Source organism: Elephantulus edwardii, unplaced genomic scaffold (assembly GCF_000299155.1).
Source record: "Elephantulus edwardii isolate Elephantulus edwardi_28Jun2011 unplaced genomic scaffold, EleEdw1.0 scaffold00138, whole genome shotgun sequence".
Lineage (NCBI taxonomy): Eukaryota > Metazoa > Chordata > Mammalia > Macroscelidea > Macroscelididae > Elephantulus > Elephantulus edwardii.
The window spans coordinates 3111674-3122491 of NW_006399888.1; the positions used below are offsets into that span (position 1 = coordinate 3111674).

Here is a 10818-nt window from a genome sequence, read left to right on the forward strand (position 1 = left end):
TTCCCCATCAACGTTGTTGGGTCAGAATTGACTCACACACCCTCTCGTGGGTTTTCTGATGGGCACCCGGAAGATGCTGCCCATCAGAAACCCACTAATGGATATGAACCTCCAGGGAGGTGCCACCTTTGGCTTAGAAGCACAACTCCCTACCCACTGGCCACTGTTTTCAGATTTTATTTCTTAAATTTATTACTTCTGTATCAGACTATATATAAAAATGCATTATTTTTAATATAAATATAGCATATATTTAGATATAAAACATTACAGTATATTTATATGTGTGTGTGTGTGTGTGAGAGAGAGAGAGAGAGAGAGTGTTAGTGTGTAAAGGAATAAAAGCAATCCATTTGAGAAATAAGAACAGACAAACATACAAGTTTTTTCAACCACTGAAAGAAAACTCGCTGGATTATCAACTAAACAACACATGAGCATTCAGCAATGCAAAGGACTGAAGGACCAAAGCGCTCTCCAAGAACAGATGCATTTCCACCCCTTACTCTAGAGGTCAAAGCACCGCTCCTGGAAGGTTTCTCAACTCTGAGTACTGATAAAGATTAAAGGAGCTCAAGTGTCTGGTTATACAATCTACTTCCTGGATGACTTTATTTTAAACAAGATAGTAGTACAAATCATTTCATTAAGAAAAGAGCAAGTCTGCCACCAGATGCTCTGCTGGAGAAGGAGGGGCAATCTCCTCCTGTACCAGTCAGATCTGATTTGATGGTACACACACACAAAATAATAAAAATAAAAAAAGAGCAAGTCTTAACATTTCTAAATGGTTATTTAAGTATTGAATATTTTAAATTCTAGATGAAAATATTCTAGTTAAGATACTTAGGAACTTCTGGTGGCACAGGTCCAAGACTGTGCTTTAAGAAATAATTTCTGTGTTTTAATAAACAAACTGCTAATAAAGTTTCTCTTTCAAAAAGCAAGTATAAAAAAAATTTCACTAATAGGATTATCATGTATTTACAGCTAATGAAATGATTTTTAGATTTGTTACAATGAAATAAAATTGGCTCCAATTTATGAGGAATAATAATACAGTACAGCATACTAATAAATTATCTTACTTTCAATACAAAAATGTTGAAGAATCTCTATTACTATATATTTTTAAGACACTGAAATAAACAATTAGTATGTATGACGTCACAAATTATAAATATTTTGCATAATGCTAAGATGGGGGAAATGTTGCCAATTAAACTGAGCCAATACTAAGTGGAAAATCTACCTCCATTTCAATGCCATTAAACTATGAAAAAGTTCACCTTTGGGGATGAAGGGTATTTGTTTATAAGCATAATAAAAGTTAAACACCTAATTAATCAAATTTACTTGATGAATAATTTTTTTCTTTCTTTTTAAATTTATTTTTCTTGTTTTTATGAACCATATTTAAAAAGGCAAACTTTAAACGCATGTGGATGGAACAGGAAGATGAGCTGGGGATCCCCTCTAACTGTACTTTGTTTTATCACACTTTCTAGGCAGGAACAAAGGAGGGACAACTTGATCTAAATGTGCAGCTGCTGGAAATTATATAAAAGTAACATCAAATCTTTTGAAAAGCATATTTCCAAAGTGAATATTTGAGTAACTAATTATTCCAGTAAGCAATCATTATGCATTTATTATTAATAAATATTCGATTAAGAAATTATTTCTCTATGCCTAATGGAGAATGTTTTCTTTCCTAATCACTCAAAATGTATCTCAAAGAATGACATATGAGATTCTGTTTTTCTCATCTCAATCTTCACTTAAGAGACCCTTTCTCTTATAGAAATACAGCAGCAGCACCAACAGTCCCCTTTCTAACTTATTCACCCCAGTGGTAGGAAAAACCCTACCCCTATAAGATCCAAACCTCTTTACTTCAATAGCCCAGTTATTCAAAAGAAAAATATTTAACTTACATGACTGGCAGCATTTCTTAAAGAAGCAACAGTATTTTCTTGAACTTTAGCAAGCCTGAAACAGAGAATATTTAGTAAATACTATTAAAAAAATGAGCAGATTCAATAAGATGGCAAATACATTTTCAAAACTAAATAAATAGTAAGTATCCTCTACTATGGGATTAATTTTGCCAGCCCCAAAATATGTCTGTGATGTCAACAGTTTATTATTCAAATGTCTTTCCTAGCTATCAATTAACTTTATTTTATGCTACAGTATTTATTGTATTAAGGAGACAGGATTAGAGTGGGACATAAGCCCCACCCCTGCTTAAGTTTATATAAGCCCATGAGAGCTCAATGCTAGCTCTCAATGCCAGCTTTCCAGGTGCATGGCAACTGACAGGCTCCAACACTGGCCTGCAACACCTACAATCATGTGAGTCATTCCCCAGGTGGGTCTGAGTCTTGGTAAGACTTTCCAGGAAACAACCAAACCCAAGTGACAGAAAAATGGGAGAAATGAGCAATAAGAGGAACTACTGATGTGAGAAATCATGGAGTTAAGAGAGTAGATCAAATATTTGGGGCACGTTAAATTCCCACACTTTTTGTAACTAGTCTGATACTAATCTTAGCAGAACAGATTATGAATGCAATGACTCTACCATTACATGGTTGATAGAAATATTTATTACATCAATGCAGACTCTCAAATCTATAGTTATTAGAGGCTGCATATAACTCAATATCATAAAAAGAGTATGTACCTCGCTTATAGTAAAAAGTTATATTTTCTTTTCTGGAGACAAATGAGACATGGTACATGTACCAGTTAAAGAACATAAATAACCTTCTTCAAAAGCAGGAAGGAGCAGAGACACAGAAACATAATATTGCAGAGAAGTCAGATGGGCAGATTCTGGTGGGAGGATGGGAGAAGATGGAAGCACCAATAGAGCAGATGTATGGAAGCTGTATTTAGAACACAGATGAATCTAAAATCTCCTGTAAGGGACCACTCCACAGTACTGAAGAGCAATGACGTCAGTCTAGAAACTAAGGTGTACTTGATCCAGGCCAGTCTGCCATTATTTGCTATGCATCCGAAAGCTGGACATTGACTAAGGATGATAGAATAATAATTGATGCCTTTGAGCTGTGGTGCTGGAGAAGAGTACAGAATATACCAAGGACTGCGAGGAGAACAAACATGTTTGTCTGGGAGAGGGTGAAACCACGCTGCTCCTTGGAGACAAGAAATCTCCGTCTAACCAACTTTTGGCATGTTACAAGGAGGAACCAGTCTCTGGAGAGGGACATCATGCTTGGGAGGTTGGAGGGACAGTACAAGAGAGAAAAACTCTCGATGAGATGGACTGATTCAGTGACTGAAGTAATGGGGGTGATGTGTCAGAGACAATGAGGTTGGCTCTGGATAGGGTTGAGAGCTGTTACACAAGATTGTTATGAGTCGAGGGAGCTCTGGTGGCCTAGGGGAAAGAAGCTGTACTGCTTCTTTCTTCTCAGTGTTAGCCATCATTTGTGATGATCTACACAGACAGGTGCCTTTGCATGGTTAAGAAAACATGGAGAATTGATGTCTTTGAATTGTGGTATTGGAGAGGATTATTGTACTGCTTTCTGGTGGCCTAGGGTAAAGAAGCTGTTCAAATCCACCAGATCCTCTACTGAAGGAGGGGCAATCTCCTCCTGTACCAGTGATATCCAATTTGATGGTACATGCACAGAAAATAATGAAAGAAAAAAAAGATTGTTATGAGTCACTAGTGACTCGATGGTACATAACAACAATTGTTTGATACAGTATTAGTTTTTAAAACTTTAAAAAGCCTAATCTCCAGAGTTTACTGTTATAATAATATTGCTTTAAAAATGAAAGGGAAAAGGATTAAAATTAAAAATAGAAAAAGCTATGGAAACAAGCTACAGTCCTAGCAAAATGGCCAGAAGTTCAAGCAGGATTTAGAAGAGGCCACAGCACCAGGGATATTATTGCTCATGGTAGATGGATCCTGCCTGAAAGCAAAGAATGCCTTTTTTGTTGTTGTTATGTGCTGTCAAGTCTCCTGTGACTCATAGAAACCCTACGTACAAAAGCCCTACACCCTGTTCTATCCTGTGCCAATCTTACTATCTCTGACACATCTACTCCCATTACCCTAGTCACTGAATCAGTCCATCTCATCAAGGGTCCTCCTCTATTGCCTTGCTCCTCTACTCTCCCAAGCATGACGTCCCTCTGCAAAGACTGGTTCCTCCTTGCAACATGTCCAAAGTGTGTCAGACGAAGATTCAGAATCCTTGCCCATAAAGAGCAACCTGGTTTAACCCTCTCTAAAACAAACCTGCTCATTCGCTTAGCAGTCCATGGTATATTTAATAATCCTCTCCAGTACCACAACTCAAAGGCATCAATTCTCCATGTTTTCTTAACCATGCATGTCTGTGTAGATCATCAAAAACGATGGCTAACACTGAGAAGAAAGGGAAATCCAGAACACTTAACTGTGCTCATGCGAAACCTAGACCAAAAGAATAATGTCGAACAGAGGAAGGGAACACACGGTTTAAAATTTAAAAAGATGTCCATTGATGTGAAAAACAGTGTATATGAACTTTTGTAAGTCAGTATAAAATTTATATAGGTGTGGATCAGGTTTATGTTGTCTCTCTCCATTATTCAATCTGTATGCTCATAAAATTATCCAAGAAGCTGGATTGTATGAAGATGTTTTTGGCCTCCGAATTGGAGCAGGAGTCATCAATAACCTATTGTTTTTAAATGATACAATGTTGCTTAAGCACAGTGAGGAGAACTTCATTTCTTCAGATGAAGAAACAATTGGAATTGTCAATGATTTCATTTTAATGGGATTCACAAACAGCATCCTTGGAACCAACAGTCAGCAGATCAGGAGATGTACTGCACTGGGAAAGTCAACAGTCAGGGACCTCTCCAAATTACTGAGAACAATGATGTCAGTTTGAAGACTAAGGTGCACCTGCTTAAGGCCATGGTCTATTCAATCATTTGCTATTCATCTGAGAGCAAGGCAATAAAGAGAGATGACAGAAAAACTGACGCCTTTGAGTTGTGGTGTTGGAGAATATTCAATATCCCATGAATTGCCAAAAAATCCTCAAAACAGGTATGTCTTGGAGAAGATGAAACCAGAGTGCTCCTTACAGCCAATGATAAAGCTTCATCTCATATACTTTGAGCATACTGCTAGGAGAGGCTGTTCCTGGAGAGGAGCATCATCCTTGGAAAGGAAGATGGTGGGTGAAAGACAGACCAGCAACTATATGGCTTGATACTGACTGCAGAAATGGGCTTGACTGTATCAAGAGATTGTGAGGAGGGGACAGGGTTCAGATTTGTTTATAGGGTTGTTATGGGTTATACTCAAACTGATGGAGCGTAACAAGAACATCATTATCGTCATCAGTGCAGAAGAGTATAAAAAGATCAGAATCTTAGGAGTTGGTCTTTAGTATACTAACACACAGTGTTTACAAGCAGAGTTCAAAACCTGTGACAGTTTGATGCTGAGTGGCCCTCCCAGGTAAGGAAGGAGTTTGGCAATATCACACTCATTGCTCCTTTGACAGCTAACTGCAAAGCAAACACTGAAATGTTTCACTTCTAGCTTTTTTTTTTTGTTTAAATTTTTCTGTCTTCTTTTTTATTGTAAACTTCTAGCTTTTTGAAAGTGAAAATCCACTTTGGATTTTATGTCACTTACCAAAAACACACAGATAAAAGATGCTAAGTAGCATGCCCCAAACTTTTTAAAGGCAGGGGATTTCCGGGCTTATTTTAACATCGGTGTGTGCTCAGTGGTGCACCACTCAGCTCTTCTAGCTACTCTCTGTATTTTCCACCAAATGAACTATAGGAATCCTCCATCGGATTTCTCAGGCTGGAAATCTTTATGAGAGGAGACTGTCTTTCTCCTGAGGAGCAGCTGAAGTCAAAGTGTTGACCATTTGGTTCACAGCCTGCCATATTACACACTATACCTGTCACTGTTATGTGCTGTTAGAACAGATCATAGCTGACCTTGCAGTTGGTTTTCAGAGGCTGCAAACTGCACAAGGAGATGGCTCATCTCTCTCCTCGTGGACCAGGTGATACATTCAAACAGCCTTCCTTTGAGTTGGCAGCACAGCTGCCCTTACCATTCATCTACAAATTGTTGTATGTACCATTAAGTCAGAAACGACTCACAGCTGACCCTCTACAAGATTCCAGGGGCATTAAAGTACACAACAGTGGACTGCTACCTTTTTTCCACCAAGTAGTTTGTGGATTCAAACCGCATACTTCTGGGTTGGCAGTGCAACTCCCTGCCACTAAACCACCAAACAGAATTATACAAAAATGAGGTCCTGTGGCCCACCAGGGAGTCCAGATGGTTAACAATGTCAATAAAGTATATGGCACCCTTGTGGTGAACCAAGTTAATAAGGTGTAGAGAACACTAACGTGGGGATAAATGTTAAAAGGAGACAACCTACAGGTGGAAAGGGGGGATCGCACACCACCACCAAGAGTCTAGAGTTGACTGTGTCCTTTGGAGGCAGGATCCTTGTGCTGAAAACCTCTCAATCCAGGAGACACAGTGCTGTGACATTAAGAGAAAGTGAGAAGTGGTTGCTGAGAAAAAGGAGCAGCAAAGTCAACAAAACTAGGAAATGAGCTAAACAGAGTAGTGAGCTTTCAGGCTCACGGGGCACGAAAACAGAGTGAATGCCTTCAAGCAGGAGGCACGCTGGCAGAGCGGGATCCTCTAGGCACTTTCTGTAGTGGTAGGGTTGCCTGCCCTTGGAGCTACAGGCAGGCCATCAGACGGGAAGCTTATTAACGGCAAAGCAGGACTGCTAACAGGTGCTTATTTTAGCAGAACGAAGACCCTTAAAACACTGCCTGACTTAAAATGTGGTATAAAGAAACTGCTAAATACGGCCAGAGATGCACAATCTGAAGAGGATGAAACTGATAAATGGGACCTTATAAAGATTAAATCTCTGTGCTCATCAAAAGCTTTTTCCAATAGGGTGAAAAGAAAACCTACGGACTGGGAACAAACATTTGACAACACCATTTCATACAAGGGTCTCATAACCAAAGTTTACAGAATATTCCTGGACATTCAGAAGAAAAAGGCTGATGATCCAATTACAAAATGGGCAAAAGACATGGAAAGACTTTTCACAGAGGAAGACATTCAGATGGCAACAGACACAGGAAGAAATGCTCAAAATCACTGTCAAGAAGAAAGATGCAAATCAAAACCACAATGAGGTCAACAAGTCTTGCCTGTAGTCACAACTGAGAAGTCTGTTCTGATTAACATTATCTTTGGTTCTTTCTTATTTTTTAATTGTAACCGGTTTGTTTCATAATGAATCCCTAACATTGTGTTCTTTGTAAAGCATTGTAATAAATAAATAACCTGTCAAATCATCAAACCAGAAGTGGGAGAGACATCTGATGTCATATTTAGTTGAAAGGCTGCAAAGCAGAGACATGCATGTCAGCCTGCTCTGTGTGTGTCCCACAGAGCAATTTGCCTTGGCTGTTGATGCTGATCACAATTCCTCCTTCTTACTAAGTTATCAGTGGTCAGACACCTCTATCATGTCATTATTACAGTGGGACAAATCAAGACAACCATATTAAACATAAGAGGCGCTGGCAAGGTTGACAGACTGGAAACCTTATTCACTGCTGGTGGGAGTGTAAAATGGTGCAACCACCATGGAGGGTGGTACAGTGCTTTCTCAAAAAGTTGGAGCTAGAATTATCATGAGACCCAGCTATTCCACTAAAATATACCCTAAAGAAACTAGAGGTGCCACCTAAATAGATACATGCACATCCATGTTTATTACTGCGTTATTCACAATAGCAAAGAGATGGAAGCAAAATCAAGTGCCCATCAACAAATGAATGGATAGAAATACTGCTATATTCACATAATGGATTATTATGGATCACTGAAAAACAAGGAACTCACAAAATATTATACAACATGGGCAACCCTAGAAGACATTATGCTAAGTAAAACATCTGGTCACAAAACGACAAATACTGTCTAACACCATTATAAAACAGGACTGACGTGGGGGTTGGGGAGAAGCTAAGAAAAGAGGAGATAAATAATGAATACCACATTGGAACAGATGAAGGAAAGAACTTCTTAAAAGGAATTTATGATTAGGCATTATTTGTATGAAAAGAGTCCAGAATAAGAGGTGCATAGCAAAGTGGACTGGGGAAGAGGCGAGGTAGAAGGAAGGTATTATGCAACAATGAACAAATGGTTTGTGTGGGTTTTTTTTTTTAAAAAAAAGAAAAATGAAGTGAACAGGAGAGGGTGGTAGGGATGAAACTGCAACAGTGAACAATGAAAATCCAACTTCTCTGTAAATCTTTGTTAAAATCACAATTAAAAAAGAAAGAAAGAAAAACAAATGTAAGAGGAATCAAATGTTATTTCTACTCAAACATTCAACATACTGGGCAGTTGTTGTAGAGTTCCCTGCACCTCGATGTCCAACATCCAATGGTGTCCTTGGCTTCCAATACTTGGAAAATGAAGATTTCATGTCACAACTGTATCCTGGTAATGGCTTAATAATTATATAATCAACTTTCAAAGGAAAAAAGGAGAAACAAAGGTAAAAATTAAGGTCATTATCAACTCATTTCTATTTATGCACCTCACTTTAATAAGCTCTAGCAAATATTTTAAAAATCAAGAAGTCAAAATTGATTCAAATGAAAAATATACTCTTTAAAACCTGTATTGTTCCATTTAATGAATAATTAACTTAGTCTTTACCTTTCATGGAAAATCAATCTGAAACTAACTAAAATGCTTTGGCTTATTTGAAAAAGGCTGATCACCCAGAGTCTCCCAAACTTACCTCTAACTTTGCCTATTGTTTTTCTAGAATTTCTGCTCATGATGGGGAGAGTAAGGAGTCCTGCACTCTTCCCACTCTCAGCAATGGTAGATGATAAGAGACATGCTGTCCCCACATGGCCAGGAAGGGCATCACCCTGAACTACCGGCTCACTGAGATCTTCCTAGAAAAACAGGGTTTAGAACAAAGTGAATTTCCAATACCATAATCTTTACCTCACTTAAATGATTACTATTATTATTAATGTTATTAATAATAAAAATAAAAATCTCCCTTAGGAAAATCTGCTGCTTGCACTGATGAGAAGAAATACAAGAAAATTGAAATTCAGGTAATCTCGATTACTTCTTTACAATATGACCTCTTTTCTCCTAAAACAGTTAATATTTTAAGATTTTTATACTTCACTTTATAATGTTAGAGAGTTGTCCTCAACCTTTCATTGTTACGTGCTGTCAAGTCAGAACCAATTCATAGCTGACTTGCTAGTAAGTTTTCAAAGGATGTAAATCGCAACAGATGTGACTACCTATCTTTCTCCCACAGATCAACTAGTGGATTTGAACCATCTGCCTCTGGGATGGTAGCACAATTCTTTACTCATTAGGTCACTAAGACTCCCTTACTGTTAGAACAAAGCCTCAAAATGAACTACCTTAATATGTAAAAAGGATTCATAATGCTAGTACATAATATAACCCTTCCTTCCCTCTAACTCTGGATGACACTCATATTATTTAATAGAAAGTGTTAAGGTATATGGTCTTTTAACACCTATTATCTTAAAGGTTTCTTAATTAAATTCTCGATAGTATTAAAGTTTGTCAATTCCAAATTTTAATTATAATTCTGTTAAAATGTATGGAAGAACAAACATCTAACAAATTACACAGACTGGACTTTTATATGAATTAAGACGGAAATAAAAAATCAAAGTCGCACTTGCCTTCTTTTGCAACACCTCACTGAAAATACTCACCTCAAAAAAATCAAAGATGAGTTCCAGGTTATCTGGCTCCATTGTCTGTATACTATACTCCGTCCACCGATCAGGCTGCAGTCCATACCCACACTCTGGCTGGGAATGCCGGCACTTGAACTCATTATCACTGATTAACGATATCTCTAGGCTATTAGACATTTTGTGGAGAATAGTAGGAGATAGCCTGTCATCATCATCTTCCTCCAGACCCTCTAATGTCAGCTTTACTCTACGTGACAGAAAAAAGGAAAATGAAATGCAAACAGTGGCACCGAAGCAAAAGCAAAAGATCACAAACTTTAAATACTAAATTTAAATAAGCCACCCACATAGCCTAATCTTCAAACAACAAAAATAATATACATTATACAAACACAGCACATATTACAATTTAAGAAACTGGGCATGCTTTATAAATACCTGTTTTTATGTACATTTATTTTGGCACATTTTAAAAAGAGTTAAATGATAAATGTCTACTAAGGCTTTTTGGGCTGGGATCCCCCCCCCCCAACAAAAAACCTTAATCTAAAGTGCTATTTACTACTATCGTATTTATAGTGGCTATATAAATTTCTTAACCCAAAATAAGACCTTCTTTTGAGAAGTACTATGTGCGAGCGCATACAGAGATACAAGATGCTCGGGTGACACAGTCCATATCAAGCTGCACTACTAGGAGTTGCTAACTCAGAGGCTGTGTCTGGTAGTTCAAATCCACCAGAGGTTCCATGGGAGGATTAAAGTTTACAGCCTCAGAAATACAAGAGTACTTGAAATTAACCCAATGGCACTGATTTTGTGTTCACACTTTTCTTACTTACACACACAAGCCACCATCCCCAAGCATAGAGTTAATATGCATTTTTGAATCTACTGATGCTTGCCTTGTGACCTAGAATGTGATCTATTCTAGAGAATGTTCCATGCACTTTGGAGAAGAAGGTATACTGCGCT

General features: G+C 37.9%; 1 protein-coding gene across 1 annotated transcript in view; it reads right to left on the minus strand.

Moving 5' to 3' along the window:
- GPCPD1 (glycerophosphocholine phosphodiesterase GDE1 homolog (S. cerevisiae)) overlaps positions 1–10818 on the minus strand; it is a 62990-nt gene that overhangs the window by 17576 nt on the left and 34596 nt on the right. The window contains exons 7-10 of the mRNA XM_006894263.1: positions 9859–10090; positions 8880–9042; positions 8470–8602; positions 1938–1992 (exon numbers count right to left, since the gene is read on the minus strand). Coding sequence (XP_006894325.1) covers positions 1938–1992; positions 8470–8602; positions 8880–9042; positions 9859–10090 — 583 coding nt within the window. The remainder of the gene's footprint in view (positions 1–1937; positions 1993–8469; positions 8603–8879; positions 9043–9858; positions 10091–10818) is intronic.